This window comes from Heterodontus francisci, chromosome 6, assembly GCF_036365525.1.
Source record: "Heterodontus francisci isolate sHetFra1 chromosome 6, sHetFra1.hap1, whole genome shotgun sequence".
NCBI lineage: Eukaryota > Metazoa > Chordata > Chondrichthyes > Heterodontiformes > Heterodontidae > Heterodontus > Heterodontus francisci.
The window spans coordinates 64,435,360-64,459,531 of record NC_090376.1 but is presented as its reverse complement, the minus strand read 5'-3'; the positions used below and the strand labels follow the sequence as shown (position 1 = coordinate 64,459,531).

Sequence of the window (24,172 nt, the reverse complement as noted above, 5' to 3'; positions counted from 1 at the left end):
TTTTGAACAACAAATCTGAAACAATAACATTGGAAGGCAGTCGAGGTACAGGATGCAAGAGAAGATTTATTGAAGCCTTTCAACTCCCTGTGCAATTAGGCAAACAAATAGCAAATAAAATTCAAACAGATAAATATTAAATATATGCTAAGTATTGCATATTTGTTGTTGAAAGTGTGCATTTTGCATGTAGAATGAGCTAACAGCTGGAGACTTGGGGGTCCTGGTTGATTCATCACTTTCAATGTCTGTGTAATGTGGCAAAGCACTCAAATGAATGTTGGAGTATATAGCCAGGGCAGTCGAGTATGTGTTTGCAGAGGTTATGCTGGGGCTCTACAATGGACTGGTCAGAGTATATTTAGAATGTTGTGTTCAATTCTGGTCAGATGTGTGCAAGCATGATGGAGGGTGTACAAAAGAGATCAACTATGAGAAGTTTTAAGGTGTGCAGTGAAGAATGAAAGAATCTTATTGATGCATACAAAACAAATAGTAGAGATAGGGTAAACCCAGAAGATTACTCCCATTAGGAAAATAGGAATGTCATGGCTGACTTGGCTGTGCTTGGATGGAGAAAAAGGGATAAGAGGGCAATAGTGGTATGGGATTCTATGGGTCGAGGAACAAATAGGCGTTTCTGTAGTTGCAGATGTGATTCCAGGATGGTAAGTTTCCTCCCTGGTGCAAGGGTCTTGGATATCACTGAGCGGCTACAAAGTATTCTGGAGGGTGAGGGTGCACAGCTGGAAGTCGTGGTCCACGTTGGTACCAATGACATAGGTAGAAAGAAGGATGAGGTCCTGCAAAAAGAATTTACGGAGCTAGGCAGAAGATTTAAAAAGTAGGACCACAAAGGTTGTAATCTCTGGCTTCCGGTGCCACGGGCTAGTGAGTATTTGAGTAGGAGGTTAGAGCTGATGAATGCATGGTTGGGGAGATGGTACAGGAGGGAGGGCTTTAGATTCTTGGATCACTGGGCCTGTTTCTGGCGAAGGTGGGATCTGTATCAGATGGACGGGTTGCGCCTGAACCAGAACAGGACCAGCATCCTTGCTGGGAGGTTTGATAGTGCTGTTGGGGGGGTGGGGGTTTGGATGGGATACAGAGTGGAAGCACTGTGGGGGGTGTTGTATAATCACATTTAAATGTGAAGCTAAGTCAGTCTGGAGGACAGAGTAAATGTAAACCTGTTAACGCTCAGGCAAATAATGCAAGGCTGGATTGTATCTATTTTAATGCAAGGAGTCTTACTAGTAAGGCAGATGAATTGAGGGCGTTGATTAACACATGGGAATATGATACTGCTATCACTGAGAAATGGTTGAGGGAAGGGCAGGACTGGCAGCTAAATATCCCAGGGTATAGAATCTTCAGACGTGATGGGGGCGGGGGTGGGGTAAAAGAGGAGGTGGCATTGCACTATTGATCAAGGCGTCAATTACTGCAGTAAGGAGGGATGATATCCTAGAAGGTTCCTCTAATGAGGCCATATGGGTAGAACTTAAAAACAAAAAGGGGGCACTCACTTGGCTGGGAGTGGGCTACAGGCCTCCAAACAGTCAGGCAGTAGTAGAGGACCAGATATGTAGGCAAATCTCAGACAGGTGCAAAAATAATAGGGTAATAATAGGGGATTTCAACTTCCCCAATATTAGAGGGGTTAGTCTTAGTGCAAAAAGCTTAAAGGGGGCGGAATTCTTCAAGTGCATTCAGGAGAGCTTTTTGAGCCAGCACGTAGAGAGTCCTACAAGAGGAGGGGCAGTACTGGACATAATCCTAGGGAATGAAGCCGGACAAGTGGTAGAAGTGGCAGTGGGGGAACCTTTTGGGATAGTGACCATAACTCTGTAAGATTTAAGGTAGATATGGAAAAGGACAAAGAGGGACCAGAAATAAGAGTACAGAATTGGGGGAAGGCAGATTTCAATATGATAAAACAGGATCTGGCCAAAGTGAACTGGGAGCAGCTTCTTATTGGAAAGTCTACATAGACCAGTGGGAGTCATTTATAAGGGAGATTGTGAGGGTTCAGGTGCAGCATGTTCCTGTAAAGGTGAAGAGTATTTATTTTATTTATTTATTTAGAGATACAGCACTGAAACAGGCCCTTCGGCCCACCGAGTCTGTGCTGACCATCAACCACCCATTTTATACTAATCCTACATTAATCCCATATTCCCTACCACATCCCCACAATTCTCCTACCACCTACCTATACGAGGGGCAATTTACAATGGCCAATTTACCTATCAACCTGCAAGTCTTTGGCTGTGGGACAAACTGGAGCACCCGGCGGAAACCCACGCGGTCACAGGGAGAACTTGCAAACTCTACACAGGCAGTACCCAGAATCGAACCCGGGTCGCTGGAGCTGTGAGGCTGCGGTGCTAGCCACTGCGCCGCCCACAGTAGGACCTACGGGTCAAGGGAACCCTGGATGTCAAGGGATATAAAGGATTGGATAAGGAAAAAAAAAGGAGGCGTATGGCAGATTCAGAGTGCTGAAAACAGCAGAGGCCCTAGAGGAGTATAGAAAGTGTAGGGGAGTACTTGAAAAAAGTAATTAGGAGAGCGAAGAGGGGGCATGAAAAATCACTGGCTGATAAAGGAAAATCCCAAGGCGTTTTATGTATGTTAGGGGCAAGAGGATAACCAGGGAAAAAGTGGGGCCCATTAGGGATCATAGAGGCAATCTGTGTGTGGAGCCGGAGGACATAGGGGAGGTTTTGAATGATGACTTTTCATCTGTGCTCACTATGGAGAGGGACGATGTAGGTGTAGTGATCAGGGAGGGGGATTGTGATATACTTGATCAAATTAGCATTGTAAAGGAGGAAGTATTGGCTTTATTAGCGGGCTTAAAGGTGGATAAATCCCCAGGCCCAGATGAGATGTATCCCAGGCTGCTATGTGAGGCAAGGGAGGAGATAGCGGGGGCTCTGATACAAATTTTCAGATCCTGTCTGGCCACAGGAGAGGTACCAGAAGATTGGAGGACAGCAAATGTGGTATCATTATTCAAGAAGGGTAGCAGGGATAAACCCGGTAATTACAGGCCAGTGAGTCTAACATTAGTGGTCAGGAAATTATTGGAAAAAACTCAGAGAGACAGGATTAATCTCCATTTGGAGAGGCAGGGATTAATCAGTGATAGGCATGGCTTTGTCAGGGGGAGATCGTGTCTAACAAATTTGATTGAATTTTTCAAGGTGGTAACTAAATGGGTAGATGAGGGTAAAGCAGTTGATGTAGTCTACATGGACTTCAGTAAGGCTTTTGATAAGCTCCCACATGGGAGATTGGTTAAGAAAGTAAAAGTCCATGGGATCCAGGGTAATTTGGCAAATTGGATTCAAAATTGGCTTAGTGGAAGGAGGCAGAGGGTGATGGTAGAGGGTTGTTTTTGTTAATGGAGGCCTATGACCGGTGGGGTACCGCAGGGATCGGTGCTGGGACCCTTACTGTTTGTAGTGAACATTAATGATTTAGATGTGAATATAGGAGGTATGATCAGTAAGTTCACAGATGACACGAAAATTGGTGGTGTCTTAAATAGTGAGGAGGAAAGCTTTAGACTACAGGATGATATAGATGGGCTGGTAAGATGGGCGGAGCAGTGGCAAATGGAGTTTAATCCTGAGAAGTATGAGGTGATGCAGTTTGGGAGGTCTAACAAGGCAATGGAATATACAATGGATGGTAGGACCCTAGGGAGTACAGAGGGTCAGAGGGATCTTGGGGTGCTTGTCCATAGATAACTGAAGGCAGCAGCACAGGTAGATAAGGTGGTTAGGAAGCCATACGGGATACTTGCCTTTCTTAGCCGAGGCATAGAATATAAGAGCAGGGAGGTTATGATGGAGCTGTATAAAACGCTGGTTAGGCCACAGCTGGAGTACTGTGTACAGTTCTGGTCACCACATTATAGGAAGGATGTGATTGCAATGGAGAGGGTGCAGAAGAGATTCACCAGGATGTTGCCTGGGCTGGAGCATTTCAGTTGTCAAGACTGACTGGATAGGCTGGGGTTGTTTTCCTTGGAGTGGAGAAGACTGAGGGGCGACCTGATTGAGGTATACAGAATTATGAGGGGCATTGATAGGATAGATAGGAAGAAACTTTTTCCCTTAGTGGAGAGGTCAATAACTAGGAGGCATAGATTTATGGTAAGGGGCAGAAGGTTTAGAGGGGACTTGAGAAATGTTTTCACCCAGAGGGTGGTTGGAATCTGGAACACACTGCTTGAAGAGGTGGTAGAGGCAGGAACACTCATGACATTCAAGAAGTATTTAGATGAACACTTGAAACGCCATAACATACAAGGCTATGGGCCAAGTGCGAGGAAATGGTATTAGTTAGGACGGGTGCTTAGTGGTCGACGCAGGCGCGTTGGGCCGAAGGGCCTGTTTCTGTGCTGTAAAAATCTATGACAGAATGCATTTAAATTGCTAAGAAATAGTTTACTATATACACAAATGTGGATTTCAGAATTGAGGGGAAAATATCAAAATCTGATGAAATCAAATTGGACAGGGTGTGTGGAGAGGATTGTGAAACATTCCAGGAATATGTGCTGCTATGCTCTAACATTTTGGGCTGGATTTTGTTCTCCCTCAGGCATCGGGTTCCACGGCGGGCATGAAGATGCCTCTGGGAGAGGGCCGCTGTGCACCGTGATGCCGGGAGTGCCCGGCTTTGATATTGCTGGCGGCGGCAAGGCCTCATGGTGGCCCCCCCCCCACCACTGCTCGACAATGGGACCCCAATTTGAATAATTAAATTAAAATGAATGAATTAATGTAACGTGCGTCGCTTCCTGATGTCCCGCTGCGATCCACGGCCTGGTGGCTGACACTTGAGCGCCTTCGGATCCCCGTCCGGGGAAACGAGATGCCACACTGGTGGGGTGAGGGGAGGAGGTAGGTTTATCAGTACGAGGTGGAGTGGGAGTGGGGGGAAATGGGGTCGAATTAACGTCATGGGTGTAGGGGATGGTGGGAAGGTTTGGAGTTGAAAGTTTGGGTGGGGTGGAAGGGCAAATAATTAATTTAATTGTTATTGGGCGGTGGGAGAGGGGCAAAAGAAATGTATTTTTTATTCACTTCAACTTTAAATATTTAAATTTCCTGGTAGGGCTGACAACGCTTTAAACATGGCATCAGTGCCTGCGCACAAGCAACTGACGCCATTGCCTGGGACGGACAGCCCGCCCCCTCCACGTGATCGGTGCAGCTATTTAAATGAGCAGCCGCATGGAAGATTGCGGCAGCTCTGCAACATGCAGCCCATTTTTTCGCCCACTGCGGAGATTGGCGGCAGGCACATAAAATTCAGCCCACTAAGTGTAGCTAATGGGCGAACAACAGAGGGAAATTATGGCATTTCTTAATTAAATTTTTTACCTTAAATAAAATTGCACTGTGGACAGTAATAGACTTCAGGAGGACTTGGGTGAAATGGGCAGACACATGGCAGATGAAATTTAATGCAAAGAAGTGATTCATTTTAGTAGGTAGAATAAAGAGAGGCAATATCAATTAAATGGTACAATCTTAAAGTAGATGCAGGACCAAAGAGACCAGGAACTACATGTACACAAATCATTGAAGGTAGCAAGACAAGTTGAGAAGGCTGTTATAAAGGCATACAGGATTCTTGGCTTTATAAGTAGAGGCATAGAGTACAGAAGTATGGTAGGTGTGCTAAACCTTTATGAAACACTGGTTAAGCCCCAGCCAGAGTATTGTGGCCAATTCCGAGCCCCACACCTTTAGATGAATGTCAAGGCCTGAGAGATGCTGTGGAGGAGATTTACAAGAATGGTACCAGGAATGAAAAGACTTCAATTACAAGGAGAGCCTAGTGAAATGGGTTGCTCTCCTTAGAGCAGAGAAGATTAAGAGGAGATTTAATAGAGTTGTTCAAAATCTTGAATGGTTTTGATAGAGTAAATAAAGCAGAAGGGTTGGTGACCAGAAAGCACAGATTTAAGATAATTGGCAAAAGACTTGGAGGTGACATAAGAAAAAAAATTGCGTAGTGAGTAGTTATGATCTGGAATGCTCTGCCTGAAAGGGTGGTGGAAGCAAATTCAATAATAACTTTCAGAAAGGAATTAGATAATTACTTAAAAGAAAAAAAAATTGCAGGGCTATGGAGAAAGAGCAGGGGAGTGGGACTAATTAGATGCCTCTTTCAATCTATGATTTTGTGTTTATTCCAGTAATCTGAAAGAAAACTTACATTGGAACCTCAGTGTGAATCCAGTTCAGACTGATGGGATAAAAGCTTTGGTGTTTGCTGGAAAGATCCCTTGTGAAATCAATTTGAGTAACTTCTAGTGAACATGGTTTTGCTGTACAAAACTGTCCATAATTTAACACACACTGCTGCCAAATTAACAATCTCACTCAATAACAAGGATGGAAATGTCACACCGATGCAGTGGAGTGTGCTGTCTGAGGGAGTTAGAGTAGTGGGCAATTGGCATCTAACTTGTTCTGTGTGTGACTGTCGCTTTCTGGGATTTTCTGACTTTTTCCACAAAGATGATTGTTGGGGGCTGTGGAAGGAGTAATTGCATTTAAGGGTTATGCGTTGAAGCAGTGGGTATCAGTACAAGCTATTAAAAAAGGTACCAAGAAAGAGATGGTTTAAAAAGCTAATGAGCTAAGATACGCTGTTCCCCAAAGCAGATAAATGATTAGCCATTCAATAAATCATTTATTTTATTCTTTAATGAGATATGGGCATCACTGGAAGGCTAGCATTTATTGCCCATCCCTGAATACCCTTGAGAAGGTTGTGGTAAGCTGCTGCTTTGAACCGCTGCAGTCCATTGTGCTGTTAGATAGGGGAGTTCCAGGATTTTGACCCAGTGACGATGAAGGACAGTGGTATGTTTCCAAGTCAGGATGATGTGTGACTTGGGGAACTTGCAGGTGCTGGTGTATGTCTGCTGCACTTGCCCTTGGAGGTGGTAAAGGTTGTGGGTTTGGGAGGTGCTGCCTGTCCTGGCAGTCAATAAACAGTTCACTGCCATTATGACAGGTAGGTAGAGACACAGGCAGCCAATCAGGTTTTAAAACTGAAAACAGCAAGGGGGCTTTTGCAAAGCTCAGAAGGAGAATGCAGGAGGGTAGTAAGAAGTTAGATTGAGTCCTCCAGCCTGATAAACAGTGATGTGGGGAAATGTGTGTTCACTGTTTTGCCTTCATGCAATAATACAAGCTGTACCGGTTGAATTAAGTGAGTCCAACAATCGTAACTGTTGCTTTATATATTCACATGCTTGGAAATATAGCAGCTTAATAATTTGTATCTGGTCTTGTCTTACTAAGTGCTTTCTTGGTTTACTTTTGGAAAGATTGGAGAGGCACATGAAAGACAAATATTCAATTAAGATGACAAGGGAGTACCATTACATTCCAGGTTACGCTATCGAATAAATTGATATTGGGCAGGATATCAGCTTACTGGAAGAGATGATGGCATTGAGCCCAGGAAATGATCTACCTGAATTTGTAACAGTAGCCAGTTAAGGGATTGTTGCTGACTTTGGGTACTCAAACTGGGAAAGTGCTCCATTTTCTAGCACTACTCACCTGCACTGTAATGAGCACACAATTTCACCAAGAAAGATTTGTTTTAAAATCAGTCATACAGTAATGCATACAGCAACCATGGCATGCTCAGTTATGATCTCGAGTGATTTGGTAGCAAGGTAGCATGTCCTACTGAGCTAAAGTTCTACATGTGCGAGAAGGCCTTCAGTATTTCCATTTGTGACTGCTGCTCTTGTGAGAGCCTCAACAGTCAATGTTACCATGCCATTCAAATGTGGTGGTTATCATAGCTATCTGTCTTTTTTTTCTTTTCTCCTCCCAAACTTACTAGCCATTGGTGAAGCCAGTTGTTGGACCCCACCATTGGCCTGACTTTTTTTTGAGGGAAGATCTCATCTAAATATTTTCATTTCAGGCCCATAGTAGAAATTGTCACCAATTTTTTTCGTTGGAAAAAGTGCTCTTGCTTTTCTACCTCTGAACCTGTTGCACCTCATATTAAACTTTCTTTGCCGCAAGCATATTGTATGTAACAGTGTCGTTATGTGCCACTCCTGGGCCTGCTTTGGTTCAGAACCCTGATGAAAGGTCATAGACCTGAAATGTTAACTCCATTTCTCTCTCCACAAATGCTGTCAGACCTGCCGAGTATTTCCAGCATTTTCTGTTTTTTTTATTTCGGATTTCCAGAATCCGTAGTATTTTGCTGTCTAACTGTCTACTGTATTCTAATAGTAATTAGAAAGTGTTGAAGTGGGATATTATCAGTAAATTTTACATTTAACAATTCAATCTATTACGGATGCTGTTTCTCTTTTCAATGGATCACATGGATGTCTCATTTCAAGCCAATACAGTTTTTTTTATAATGAATGCAGAATTTCCACTTCATGTATTCTTTTTGAAAATCTAATTTTTGAACTAGAATGCAGTAAAGACATAAACCATATAGAATTTTACTTTTTGTCACAGTGACCCCCTCAGTTCTATAGAACACAGCTGAATAAATATTTTTAATGTAATATAACCAGTCTCTGGGTAAAGAAGTTTCTCCTGAATTCACTATTGGATTTATTAGTGACTAAAAGAAAATGCATGCAAAAATGCAAAGAAAAGCACAGATTCTGGCAAATGGGAAAGGTACAAAGAACAGCAAAGGGTGACAAAACAGATAGTAAGAGCTACAAACAAAAGTATGAAAAAATACTTGTAAGGGATATGAAAATCAACACAATTCTTTTACAATTATATTTGGAAAAGAGGGTAGTCAAGAGCAGTGTGCCCCCTCCCTGCTGCCAAGAGCTGATAATTGTCACTGAAAATAAGAAAATAGCAGACATAGCAAATAATTATTTTGCGTCAGTATTTACATTGGAGGAAGAGGTCAGCATACTGAAAATCCCAAGGCAACTAATATTGAATCAAGGACAGGGTCTCACCAAAATTAACGTAAGCAAAATAACACTAATGAAGAAAATAATGACTCTAAAGAGTGACAAATCCCTAGGACCACTTGGTTTCCATCCAGGATTTTAAAGGAATTAGGCAAAAACATTGCAGATGCTTTTACTATAATTTTCCAACATTCTCTTGATTCAGGAATTGTTCCTTTAGATTGGAGAATTGCACATATCATTCCCCTAGTTAAGAAAGGTAACAGAGGGGAACCAGGGAATTAGCGACCAGTTAGCCTACCATCTGTTGTCGAGAATTTACTAGAGTCTATAATTAAGGATAGGGTGATTGATCAGCTGAAAATTTTCAAGGTGTTCAGAGAGAGCCTGCATGGATTTTTCAAGGGTAGATCATGCTGATGAAGCTGATTGAAATTTTGAAGAGGTGATTAAAGGTGACAAGGGGATGCCTGTGATGTTATTTATATGGACATCTGGAAGGCATTTGATAAAGATCCCTTATAAGACACCATTCGCTAAAGTTGAAGTCCATCGAATTGAAGGCAAGTTATTGACCTGGTTAGGAAATTGGCTGAACAGCAGAATAGGGAAATGGACTCTTAATTGGCATTAAGTGACTAGTGGTATGCTACAAAGATCTGTGTGGAAACTTATATTAATTAATGACTTAGATGACAAGATAGAAAACCACATATTTAAATTTGCCATTGACACAAAGATAAGCGGCATTGTAAGCAGTGTATATGGAAGCATTACAAAGATGTATTGGTAAATTGAGTGGGCAAAACTTTTGCAAGTGGATTTCTGTGTAGGTCAGTGTGAGGTCATTTACATTGAACCTAAAAAAGATAGTCAGGGTACTTACTAAATGGTGAAAATCTAGAAACTGTGGAGGGCCGAAGAGCCTTGCGGATCCAGGTACATAGATCATTTAAATGTCATGAACAGGTACAGAAAATAATCAAAAAGGCTAATAGAATGATAACTGGAATCCAAGAGTTTAATTACAAGGAGCGATTACACAAACTAGGTTTGTGTTCCCCAGAATTTAGAAGGCTGAGGGGTGATTTGATCAAAATTTTCAAGATATTGAGAGGAACAGATATGGTAGATAGCGAGAAACTATTTCTGCTGGTTGGAGAGAATAGGACTAGGGGGCATAGTTTAAAAAAAAAAGATTAAAGCCAGGCTTTTCAGGAGTGAAGTTAGGAAGCACTTATACACACAGGGTGGTAGGATTTTGGAACTCTCTTCTGCAAATGGCAATTGATGGTAGATCAATTGTTAATTTTAATTCTCAGATTGATAGATCTTTGTCCGAAGGTATTAAGGATTATGGGGCAAAGGCGAGTATATGGAGTTAGGCCACAGATCAGCCATGATCTTGCTGAATGGGGGCTGAAACAGGCTCAAAGGGATAAATGGCCCACTCTTGTTATTGTGTTCCTTTCATCTTATATTTATGGCCATTAGTTCTGGCCTCCCCTGCAAATGGAAATAGCTTCTCTACATCTACACAATCAAACCCTTTCATAATGTTTAAATCCTCTATCAAATCACTCCTAAGTTTTTTTTCCAAGAGAAAAGAGCCCCAGCTTGTTTACCCTTTCCTGATAGGTATAACCTCTCAGTTCTGGTATTATTCTGGTAAAGCTTTTCCACACCTCCAGTGGCTCTGTATCCATTTTCATAATATGGAGACCAGAACTGTTCATGGTACTCCAAGTGTGGTCTAACCAAAGTGTTTTTCAAGTTTAACACAACTTCTCTGCTTTTCAGTTCCATCAACCCCATTAAGACATTTACTTTCCAAGGAGTCTATGGCCTCCTTGTTCTTCCTACCAAAATGTATCACTTCAACTTCTCTGTATTAAAATTCATTTGCCAATTACTTGCTCATTCTACAATTTTATTAATGTCTTCCTGTATTTTGTCACAGTCTTCTCTATAAAAACAATACTGCCAATTTGGTATTGTCTGCAAATTTTGAAATTGTACTTCTGATTCCAGAGTCCAAATTGTTCATGTAAATAGTGAACAACAGTGACCTCGCACTGATCTCTGTGGAATGCCAATTCCCATCTTTGCCAGTCTGAATGACTACCTTCAACCTCTGTTTTCAGTTTTGTAGCCATCCATTCTGCTACTTGTTCCCTACCCCCACATGTCTGACCTCCATCATGAGTCTGCTATGACTTTTGGAAATCCAAATATAATATGTCCACTGCATTACCCTTAGCAACACTTTCTGTTATTTATTTATTTATTGATACAGCACTGAAGCAGGCCCTTCGGCCCACTGAGTCTGTGCCGACCATCAACCACCCATTTCTAATAATCCTACACTAATCCCATATTCCTTACTACATCTCCACCTGTTCCTATATTCCCCTACCACCTACCTATACTAGGGGCAATTTATAATGGCCAATTTACCTATCAACCTGCAAGTCTTTGGCTGTGGGAGGAAACCGGAGGACCCAGCGAAAACCCAAGCGGTCACAGGGAGAACTTGCAAACTCCGCACAGGCAGTAACCAGAATTGAACCCGGGTCGCTGCAGCTGTGAGGCTGCGGTGCTAACCACTGCGCCACTGTGCCGCCCTTCAAGGAGTTCAATTAGGTTTGGTCAAGCATGACCTTCCCTTTTGAAATCTGTGCTGACTACTTTTATTTTCAGTTTCTAGGTGGTTTTCTATTACATCTTCGAGTAAGAATTCTATTATTTTTCCTACTACCACCATTAAGCTAGTTGGTCTGTAGTTCACTGGATTTGTTCTATCTCCCTTTTTAAAATATCGCAATCTCATTAATTGTCTGCCAGTCCTCTAGCACTATTCTCTCTTCTAATGGATTTTTTTTTATGTAATAGTGCCACTGTTACCTCTTCCCTAACTTACTGTAATATGGGTAAATGCAATTTATCCAGACCAGGGGTTTGGTCCCCTCTAAGTTTGATTACTTTATCAATTATCTCCCCCTTTTTTATATCTGAAATGTATTTATATCTTTTCTGATCTCTTACATCATGTCCACCATACCATTTTCGACCCCTGGTAAATACCAATGCAGAGTAATTAATATTTCTCCCATTTCACTGTCATTACTTGTGAATTTATCATGTGTATCTCTTAGTGGCCCTATCCCTACCCTGATTTTTCTCCTGGTTTTTTGTGTCTGTAAGATACTTCACTATTTCAGTTTCTATTCCTTGATAATTTAATTTTGTTGTTTCTTTTTGCCTTAATTTTTTTTTCACTTAATCTTTTCATATTCCCTTTTGTTTTCCTCAATATAGCTGCTGACTTAGTAACAAGCTATTTTAATCTTCCTCTGTTCAACTTAAAAATGCCATTTCAACTGAAATACTAACCAGCTATGTCATACCTAATACTGAAGAGTCCTCAAATTTCTGTGCTTGTCGCAATTTAGAGATTTTTTTCTGCACGGCACTGCAAAAGATATAAGTGCCATTAATTTGAAGTTATTTTTGCACAAAAATTATATTTATTTAAGTTGAGCGACCTTGAATAAAGAGGAGTGAGTATAGAAACCTAGATCTGCTACCAACTGCGAAGTGATACAAATCATAATCCTTTCTCTTTCCTTCTAGCAAGACATTTATCCCTCTATGTCCACCATTAAATTTGTGCTATAACACATCTCACATTATCCCTACTTTTGTGTGAACTTGGCAGTGTAAATCCACCCCTGTGCCACAACTGTTACAGACTGGCATAAAAACTCACTCCTCTGATTCTAGGTTTCAAACGGTTACAATTTTGGTATCCTGGCAGCGTGTTCAGTATCATGTCAAATCAGCCTTTGATCGTCCTGAATACTTTGAGGCAACTATTATGCTTATTTGAAGTCAACATACTGGCATTCCTGCATGTTAAAGTGACTTTGAGAATCCCCATTCTGCACCAAAGTAGACGAAAATATGTAGACTAAAGATTACTAAAATAGAAACCTCTGCAAACAGTTGTACATATGAATCAATCATGTTTTCACAATGTTGCCCTTGTACAGCTTAACTAATTCTTATTTTGTTGAATAGAGACCTTAAAGAATTTCTCAGTGCACTTGTGCTGGCATTATTCCCTGTTATAATAATTGTGTGCATTATGGGTATAGTCAGTGCAGAAGAATGCTGTGTTCCTTATTCAGTCTGATGCTCCTACACTTGAGTTATTGATTTTAAAGAAAATCTGTTGTGTCTGCATTCCAGCTTATTTGGAATACTTGTTCATGTTGTACATAATCATCATTGCGACATCCCCTTACACATGGAGAAATTACGGTTCATATTCAGGTAACTATTAAATATAAATTTAGCAAGGATTTTTAAATTTAGCAGGATTAGAATTTCATGTGGATAAAATAGCAAGTTTTCAGTTCTTAAGTCAAGACTTTAGTCATTAGTGAAAGATTGATAGCCTAGTTTATAATTTTTGGTCTTAGAATTCACTTTCAATTTTATCTTGCTATTATTATGATTTTCAATCTGTGTCCTTATCTGCCTTAAGTTCCACATTTCCACTTTCTCCAATTTTAATGTGCTCATTGTCTTCTAAAATTAATCCATGGCTTCATGCCATCTTGCTTTTTATGTCCCTGCAAGTAATCGTTGCTGCTCAGTTTTCCATTTTAAAGAGCTGTAGTACATGTTAGCACAAAGTGCAGGTCGGTGGAAGTCTGAGAGATTGAACATGGCCACATGGACAACATCCATAGACACTCCAGTGACTGTAAAAAAAAAAAACAACTAGATTAGTCAGACATGACCTACCCATTGCAAATCATGCAAACTGTCTTTGATCAACTCACATATTCAAATAGTCAGTCACTCTGTCCCTGATAGATTCCAGTAACTTACCCGCAACTGACATTAAACTGGCAAGTCTGTAATTTCCTGATTTCTCCCTCCCTCCTGTCTTAATTAGTGACATATGCAATGTACAATGAGGCAGGGTTAATTATTAATCGCATAGTAAAAGATTTGCTGGGAAAAAGTGATCATAATATAGTTGAATTCCATATTAAGTTTGGAAGCGACATACTCCAGTCCGAAACACAAATCGTAAAATTAAACAAAGCCAGTTACTTAGGTTTGAGGAGAGAGCTGGCCAAGGTTGATTGGGTAAATAGATTTAAAAATATGGCAGTAAATAAACAGTGGGAGACATTTAAAGAAACAATTTGAAATGTTCAACAGAAGTACATTCCATTAAAAAAAAAGGCCAGGGTTTAATGTGGAGGCAGTGGCGCTGAAAATTCGGGGGTGAGTCTGCCTGCCCTGGCGCTGGAAGTCATGACTGCATTTTATGGTCCTCAGGCAATTAACTGCCTGCAGTTTGGTTTTCACCCGTGTAAGGCAGGATGTCCCGCCTCCAAGAGCTGCTGCAAAGAGATCTAGACAAGTTAACTGAGTTGGCACCAAGGTGACAGATGGAGAATAATGTGGGGAAGTGTGAGGTTATTCACTTTGGTAGTAAGACTAGAAAAGCAGAATATTTTTTAAAGGCGTAAAACTTCTAAATGTTCAGAGGGACTTGGGTATACTTGTACAAGGAACACAAAGTTTGCATGCAGGTACAGCAAGCAATTAGGAAGGCAAATTGGATATTGGTCTTTATTGCAAAGGGGTTTGGAAAACAAGAATAAAGAGTTCTTGCTACAATTGTATAGGGCTTTGGTGAGACCACGCCTGGAATACTGTGTGCAGTTTTGGTCTCCATATTTAAGAAAGGATATACTTGCATTGGAGACAGTATAGCGAAGATTCACTAGATTGGTCCCTAAGATGAGAGGGTTGTCCTGTGATAAGAGGCTGAGTAAATTGGGTCTATGTTCTCCATTGATTAGAAGAATGAGAGGTGATCTCATTGAAATATACAAGATTCTGAAGGCGCTTGACTGGGTAGACACTAAGAGGTTGTTTCCCCTGGCTTGGGAATCTAGAACATGGGGGCACTGTCTCAGGATAGAGAACAATCATATAGAACTGAAATGAGAAATTTCTTTGCTCAAAGTGTTGTGAATCTTTGGAATTGTCTATCCCAGGGGATTGTGGACGCTGCACTATTGAATATATTTAAGGCTGAGATGGATACATTTTTGGTCTCAGGGAATCAAGGGATGTGAGGAATGGGCGGGAAAATGGAGTTGAAGCTGAAGGGCACCCATGATCCCATTGAATGGTGGAGCAGGCTCGACGGGCCATATGGCCTACTTTTGCTGCTGTTTCTTATGTTGCATTAATTTTCCGATTCAAAGGACAGTTCCTGAATCTTGGAAAATTATGACAAATGCATCTGCAATTGTCCTACCTTTTTCTGTTAATATCCTAGGGTGGAAACGGAAGTCCTACCTTAAGTCCCTTTACTTTGTCCATTGCCATTATTTACTTATATTAAATCCACTAAATTTCTCTCCATAACTTATTTTCGGTTCTCTTGTGCCACTGGTATTTATCCTCTTACTCCATTGAAAATGGATGCAAAGTACTAATTTAATAAGTTTATTGTTTCCTTATCCATTACAGTATTACCTGCATCAGTCTTTAATGAACCCACATTCCATCCTACTGCTCTTTTTCTCATATTTACAAAAACTTTTACTGTAGCTTTGATATAGTTTGCATGTTCATTCTCCTTTTGTGCCTTTTACTTTCTTTGTATCCCTTTGTTGTTTCTATAACTCCCCAAGTTTGTTGCATTTCCATTTTTCCTGCATTATATCTAAACCTTTTCTTTTAGCTTAGCATTGTCTCTCACCTTGTTTGCTGATCATGGTTTCTTAACTGCACAAGTGGAGTTTTGGCGTATCTACTGGTTTCAAATACTACTTTGAATATTTCCCACTGTTTGTAAATTACCCATTAACACCTCAGCCCAGTTTACTATGATAGATTGATTTCTCAGCCCTTTGAAGTTTGCCTTAATTAAATTTAAAATCTTGGTTACTAACTCTTGCGTCTTCCCCGCAAACCTAATATCAAGTTCCATCATGTTGCGGTCACAATTCACAAGATTTTCCCTTAATCAGACTTAACTAATTCTGGTTTGTTATTCATCACTAAATCTCATATGGCTTCTGCTTTTCTTTAGTAATTAGGCTGGAACTTGCAGAAGAAATAACACCGTGTGAACAGCACACCCTGCTATTAATATACATATCAGCTAGCAAGTTCAGGAGTTTAAGAGATGTGCCATTATTTGCAAATCTCCAGAACTCCAGCATGATTTACGCTGCCCTGCCGTTGGCTTCACACAAACAGCAATCTTCTCCTAGCCTTCCCATTTTTAAGAAATTGCTGGATTTACGCATTAATTGCCCATGAAGCTCGCCACAGAAAATTAATTCTAGTAATAAATAGCACAAGTACCCTTCCAGCAGCATGATAATTGTTAATGACAGCTAATCAACCTCTCTGGCTCAAAAGTGAATAGTTTAATCAGTGGTGTCTCATTCCTTCAGGTAGTGAATTGTTATTGGAGATTTTAATTTAAAATTTAAAAAATTCTTCTCCTTTCTGAATCCAATCTTTCTCTCTCTCTCTCTTTTTCTTTCTGTAATAATTTGACTCTAATTCACCCGCTCTTATTTACCCTCCTTCTCAGTAATTCCTCTGATTATTTTTCAGTCATTACATTTAATTGGCTGAGGAGATACACTGTTGATCTCACTGTTCAATAAAGTCCAAAATTCCCAGTTGCCCTCACCATGCTGTTATCAGCTTTTAGTTTCAGCAAGTTATGCCTGCAAAGCTGGAGAGTGTAGGAGAAAGTCTTAACTTGCAGTGTTTGCTGTGAGATGCCCTGCTGCAGCAAGTACATTTTTGTTAGTTTTTTTTTATTCGTTCATGGAATATGGAAGTCTCTGGCTAGGCCAGCATTTATTGCCCATCCCTCATTGTCCTTGAGAAGGTGGTGGTGAGCTGCCTTCTTGAACCGCTGCAGTCCATGTGGGGTAGGTACACCCACAGTGCTGTTAGGAAGGGAATTCCGGGAATTTGATCCAGCGATAGTGAAGGAACGGTGATATAGTTCCAAGTCAGGATGGTGTGTGGCTTGGAGGGGAACTTGTAGGTGGTGATGTTCCCTGGCATCTGCTACCCTTGTCCTTCTAGATGGTAGAGGTTGTGGGTTTGGAAGTTGCTGTCTTTGGAGCCTTGGTGCTCATCATGATCATCAAAATAGCTCTCAAGTCAAAACACAACCCCCTGCTATGTTTACTTGAAATCATGTGCCATCCAGTAAAAACTTGTTTACTGATCAACCTTTTGTTGACCTTCCTTTTAAAAAAAAAAAGCACTCTCAAAGTTCAAACATCTCCAGGTGATTCAATGTCCATGAAATCCTTTTCAGTCTTTTAAAAATATAGGTTCATAGATTCATAGAGAGATATAGCACTGAAACAGGCCCTTCGGCCCACTGAGTCTGTGCCGACCATCAACCACCCATTTATACTAATCCTACATTAATCCCATATTCCCTACCACATCCCCACAATTCTTCTACCACCTACCTACACTAGGGGCAATTTACAATGGCCAATTTACTTATTAACCTGCAAGTCTTTGGCTGTGGGAGGAAACCGGAGCACCCGGTGGAAACCCACAGGGTCACAGGGAGAACTTGCAAATTCCACACAGGCAGTACCCAGAACTGAACCCGGGTCGCTGGAGCTGTGAGGCTGCGGTGCTAACCACTGCGCCACTGTGCCGCCCCTTCTCAAGTTTCAACAAAAAAATGGAAACCCATGTAACATATGGGATATACTTGCCTTTATTAGTCGAGGCATAGCACACAAATGCAGGGAGGTTATGCTGGATCTCTATAAAAATGCTCATTAGGCCATAAGATTTCACGGAGGAGATTTACGAGGATGTTGCCTGGACCGGAGAATTTTAGTTATGAGGAAAGATTGGATAAGGGGTTGTTTTCTTTGGAACAGAGGAGGCTGAGGGGAGATCTAATCGAAGTGTATAAAATTATGAGGGATCTAGATAGAGTGGATAGGAAGGGCCTTATTCCCCTTGGTTGAGGGGTCCATAACCAAGGGACATAGATTTAGGGTAAGAGGTAGTGGATTTGGGGGGAAGTTTTTATACTCCACAGGGTGGTGGGCATCTGGAACTCGCTGCCTGAAAGGGTGGTAGAGGCAGAAACCCTCATTACATTTAAAAAGTGCTTGGGTATGCACTTGAAGTACCATACAAGGCTACGGACAAGAGCTGGAAAGTGGGATATGGTTGGATGGTTGTTTGTCCGCGCAGCCGAATGGCCAGCTTCCGTGCTGTAAATTTCTATGATTGTTTGTTAGTGCCAACACTGGTTTTCCTGTGCAAAACTGAGCCTTGAGATGAACAAATAACAATGAAATCTAATAATAGAAACAATTACCCCATTTGTACTTCATTGCTGGTCATATGCTGTTTTCTTTAGCTCACCTGAAGTTCATTTTAAGCTGCCATTCAGCAAGGTCAACCAAACTAGTCTTGACCCAAAGCAAGGTTAACTAGATTTTCCTTTATCCAAATAAGTTTTGAGTTTCTATGCCAGGACAAAATACTTGGAAATGCAGATTTTAAAACCCCTTTAGTTAGTGCAGTTCTGAACCTGCTTATGCAGCTCATTTGCATCAATGATCAGTCAGTTTATGGACATGGTAAGATTTTTTAAGATACTGTGTACTGACACACGATGCAGAGTTGAAGCTGTTCCTGATTCCTTAATTATACTAAAATAGTTGTAAGTTTGTCATTTCTGACACTTTTTTAAAACAAAAAGCTTTGCTAAATCGACCACTATTTCAACCCTAAATGCTGTGTTGTCACTGCATGTTTAACCAGTGCAAAACCTATTGGTACTGCTCTTTATCATATTATCATTTGCCCAGTACAGGATTTTTTAAACATCTCAGTAGGTACATATGCTAGGATTTTCTGTATAGATCAGAAAGGACCCTATTTCAATCCCTAATTTGTGCTGAATTAGCTTATCTAAGTTAGGCTGATAGGAAGAGGCAGCCTTGGACTAGTGGGTATATGAGGCTAGTGATGGGGGTGTGGTGGAGCAGTCAGGTTTACGCTTCTGTTTTCTATTTAGAAGTTGCATGTCTGGGTAGCCATTGAGGACAGCAACAGGTTCAAATCTGATGACTGAACAGCTGAATAGCTTGCTAACTTTCAATGTATAAGCTCATATATTAAGAATTGCACATGGGTAAGATACCAAGGGGTTGTGGTTCCTGTGCAACTGTACACCAGCATGAGTCAGCAGCTTGAATAAGGAGGGAAATTTGGAAATACGGGCCCGGGGTTGGGGGATGTGGAGGGAGAGATTAGCATTTTGTACAAAAATGACTGATTTAGACTGTGAATGTGTTGCATTGTGTAGTATATTTTATAAAGTGCCCCAAGTATTTACTTGTCCCTTATAACTGTCAATTCTTGTTAACTCGAGTGCCAAGCTAAAGAATGCAGAAATTAGTTTTAACTTTTCTGTTTAATTCAATTTTGATGGGCATTATTAGTAACTCCTTTGGTTAATATTTTTGAAGGATAATGTTTTGCTGCTGTAATTTTAGAGAGATCTAGGAGTGCTTATGATTTTTCACCCTTTTTCTCACTTGCTGCTTTAGGAGATAGCAAGATGATCAGTAACACAGAAAAATATTCCTTCAATTAATTTTTATAAAGTTATATTGAAAGAAAAAGCCCTCCATGTTTACATTTGTAGTTTCTCATGTATTTCAGCCAGCAGTTGTAAATTGTGTGACACCACCACCATCACCTTGTGACAAAAGGCTGCTAATCACATCTCTTCAAAGCAGTTAATGGCTGCTGCCGCAGTACCAAGTAAGCCTCCAATTTGAATTTTTCTACCATGTGATGAGCTGTGCTCTGTGTATGAAATACAAGTTGTTTGAAATCTGACGGTTTTCATGTACTTAAGACATTGATGCCATTCCAGTTTGATACCATTTTAAAACTTCTATTTATTAGCTAAAATTCAGTTATTTTGCCCATCTTCTCTGCCGTAATTCACCCAACGATACTGTGCTTGGAAGCCTATGAACATTTTGATAGTTTATCGAAGGCAGCTGTCTGTATATTAGATATAAATTCATCTCTTACATACTGAGGTGAAACCCAGTTAATCAGTTATAGTTAGCTGGTTTCCAGCATTTCTCTCTCGCTTCTAAGCAGCACTGTCCTGTGTCAGTGAATTGACTCTTGAGCAACACCATTGAAGCTCGCTCAATAATTTGTCTGCCCACAAGTTATAAAATGGCTTCTTCATTCTGGATTAGATAAGAAACAATCTAATTAAAACTTGAAAGAAATAGGCCGTGCAATTCTTTGAGCTCTTTATGTACATTATATCGGCCATGTATGTGTTTAGTACGATAAGTAAACATTAGTGATAATCACGCTTTAGTGCAGGCCATTTCTGTTGAGGCTCCATGTGGAAATACATGTTTGGGATGAGAGGGTGCTCAAATTCTAGTTTTATTGAAAAGATTCTACTTGAACCAGGGAACCATTGCGTTTTTCAGCTTTAGTGTTTGGCATCAGCGCAATACCACTGGGATAATTTACAACAGGGCCTTGTGTTCTTTATTGTGTTCTAAGTTTTAAGTTTGCAAATTATACAGAATTGCATACAATTTTACAGCACAGCATTAGCACTGAAGCAAAGTGGCACAGCTTGTAACAAAAATAAATTTGCATAAAAAAATGCATTTTTACTCAACCATATGATGGGGAACCAGTCAGTGTTAAGTATATATGGTAAACCTACCAACTATTCTTTGAAATCGCCATCATTTTTCCCCTACTAAATGCCCTATATTTTCAGATGAGTTTATATTTGGTAGATTATTATTAACTGACAATGATTTCTGCTCATATAGCCCAATAAAAATGCCAGCTCTAGCCGTTAGATTGAATCCAACGTATCACTTGGGTGGTAGTTTTGTAAATTTAGGGTCTTGCAGTAGATATTAACCAGAGTATTAGTGACTCCCATAATCAATCTAAGTCCAAGAACCATAGTGTAATGTAGTTATATAACAATCTTATCTCCTTTTGATCTGAACTGGATATTCATGTCTTCTGTGCATGTGCTTTTTCAGTCTTTTCGAAGGTGGACCGAAAAACAACTTTGCCAGATAGGGCCAGATGCAGATCGTTAAGCTGTTTTATTTTACAGCAAGTACAGTTATGATCAGATTTGATCAGTTTAATCTGTACAATTTAGCATTGTGTAATAATAATAAATAATGAAAGCACCTTGCTTCTCAATGGGCTGTCTTACTTGATTGAAACAATAACTACCAATTAACCACCAATATTTTCCTTCTGGGTCTGGTCAGGGTTTTCCATCACAGCTTTCTGTGTTAAAACCTTGACCAACTGTACAACCATTTCAGGACCTTATGTCCTGCCTGTGTCTGTGTCTCTATTTATTTCTCCTTCTGTTCACAGTTCAAACGGACTGGAAGCTCCCAAGTTGGTGGATATCAGTGTTTATCAATTGTTGACAGACCCTATGGGAAAACTGTACATCAAAGTGTATCATTGCCATTTTAACCACATATGGTTTCAGTGCCTTTTTTAATCGTGTGAAGATAGTTTGCTTGAAAACTCAACATTTAAAAGTAATTTTTATTTTCTAAATCTTTTCTGTGGGAAAATAATTAAAAATTCCTGTAACGTAACAGGTGATGTTGCTTCATATGGAGCAGCCAACTAGATGCATTTGGCTCAGAGATCATGTGTGACATTTGACTGGCTAATCATTCTGAAGTTAAACACATATAAATGTGATTCATAATGTAGAATTTGAGGCTATTTATGTACGTCTTCAAAATGTTAAAAGGAAAGTGTTTATCTTTTATCAAAACCCTACATTGCAGAAATTTGGAATTCGGTGCTAACATTCAACAGTGATTACTTTTAGAACTATTGGCTGCTAATGGGGCAGCTTGGATTTTGAAAAGTATTTCAACTTAATGCAGCAATCATCTAAAAGTGTGAATAATATGATTGCAGAAGCTGTTCTCAGTCGAGCAGGTGCAGCTGATGATGAAACCAGATTCCAGACTGGATCAGCACTTTTGATGTGAACTTTAATCTTCCTGGTCTGTTCAGACCTCATTTGTGAAGGATTCAGTCCAAAGGGCACTGTTGAGAAAGGAGTATTGAATAAAATGCACATGATTTTTTTCTCCATTTTACAAAGGAGAGGAGAGTCACCATTTTTTAAAAACCTGCAGTCATTGGCTAGCACATTTGATTCTCAATATTCAGTTGACAAAAGTGAGATATTGTGCTAACTGTTGCATTGTTTAATGCTGAACTATGTTGTCTCTGACAGGAAGGACTCCATGAAAGATGACAGAAGAAGTTATTGTTATAGCAAAGTGGGATTACACAGCACAGCAGGATCAAGAACTTGACATCAAGAAAAATGAGCGATTGTGGCTACTTGATGACTCTAAAACTTGGTGGAGAGTAAGAAATACATCAAACAAAACTGGATATGTTCCGTCAAACTATGTAGAAAGGAAGAACAGCTTAAAGAAAGGGTCACTTGTAAAGAACATCAAAGATACATTAGGCAAGTAAAAAATATAACCAAAGGATTCTTTAACCTGATTTATTAGGATGGTTGAGAATTGCATATTTCTCCTGCTCTGATCCATCAAAGCATGTGGGTCTGTCCCTGTCGCACCACTTATGTGATGCCTGATAGTTTGAAATCAAGCCCTCCAAGTGTTGGTGGAGTAAAGGAAAAAACATGCATTTCCTTCATCAACAGAATGCATTTGGATAATTATTGTAGGTTGTCCTCCCCCTTATCAAACAAGAATGGTTTTCAGTTGACAAAAGCAAAATACTGGAGTGCTGGAAATCTGAAATAAAAACACAATGCTGGAAATACTCAGATCTGGCAGCATCTGTGGAGAGAGAAACAGGAGTTAACATTTTAGGTTGATGAGCTTTCATCGGATGAACAAACCTGGAGTACTGTGCACAGTTTTGGTCCCCATATCTAAGGAAGGATATACTTGCCTTGGAGGTGGCATAACGAAGGTTCACTATATTGGTTCCTGGGATGAGGAGGTTGTCCTATGATAAGAGGCTGAGTAAATTGGGCCTATACTCTCTGGAGTTTCAAAGAATGAGAGGTGATCTCATTGAAACACACAAGATTCTAAAGGGGCTTGACGGGGTAGACACAGGGGTGTTATTTCCCCTGGCTGGGGAACTTAGAATGTGAGGACGCAGTCTCAGGATAAGGGATTCAATCATTTAGAACTGAGCTGAGGAGAAATTTCTTCATTGGATTGTGAATCTTTGGAATTGTCTACCCCAGAGAGTTGTGGGTGCTTCATCATTGAGTATATTTAAGACAGATCAATAGAGTTTTGATCTCTGAGAATCAAGGGATATGAGGAGTGGGAAGGAAAGTGGAGTTGAGGTCGAACAACAGCCAGAATCCTATAGAATGGTAGAGTAGTTTCGAGGAACCGAATGGTATACTCCGATGTCTGTTTCTTCTGTTCTTATTTTCATCTTTGAAAGCTCTCTCAGTTAAGGAATTGTCCCTTTTGTATTGGAAAATTGCCAATGTAATTCCACCTTTAAGGAAGGTGTGAGAGAGAAACCAGGAAATTAGAGACTAATGTCTGTTGTGAAAAAAATTATTGGAATCTATTATTAAGGACAGAGTGACTGAGCATTATAGAAATTTGAGCTCTTTAGAGAGAGCCAACATGGATTTGTAACAGGTACGTCCTATCCAACGAGCTTAATGTAATTTTTTGTAAAAGTAATGAAAGTAATAGGCAGGGGAATATCTATGGATGTAGTTTATATGGTCTTCCAGAAGGCATGTAAGGATCTACATAAGAGGCTATTGGTTAAAATTAAATGTAATTGAAGGTAAATTATTGATTTGAGTAAAAGTCAGAGAGTAGGGATAATGGGTTATATATTTGAATTGGAATAAAGTTTGAATGGTGGTGCCCCATAAGGATCTGTACTGGGGCCTCATCAATTCACTATATTTATTAATAATATAGATAACACAATAGAGAGACAAATTTCCAAGTTTGCCGGTGACACAAAGATTGGTGGTATAATATATAGTGTAGACAGGAGCATAAAGTT

The 24,172-nt window shown here is 40.2% G+C and overlaps 1 protein-coding gene across 3 annotated transcripts in view; it reads left to right on the top strand.

Moving 5' to 3' along the window:
• nck2b (NCK adaptor protein 2b) overlaps positions 1 to 24,172 on the top strand; it is a 69,148-nt gene that overhangs the window by 21,316 nt on the left and 23,660 nt on the right. Inside the window, exons 2-4 of one of the 3 annotated variants that reach the window (XM_068033808.1) lie at positions 13,214 to 13,297; positions 19,748 to 19,849; positions 22,374 to 22,616. In XM_068033808.1, coding sequence (XP_067889909.1) covers positions 22,391 to 22,616 — 226 coding nt within the window. In that variant the 5' untranslated portion in view covers positions 13,214 to 13,297; positions 19,748 to 19,849; positions 22,374 to 22,390. The remainder of the gene's footprint in view (positions 1 to 13,213; positions 13,298 to 19,747; positions 19,850 to 22,373; positions 22,617 to 24,172) is intronic. The other 2 variants (XM_068033807.1, XM_068033809.1) reach the window with 2 other exon arrangements.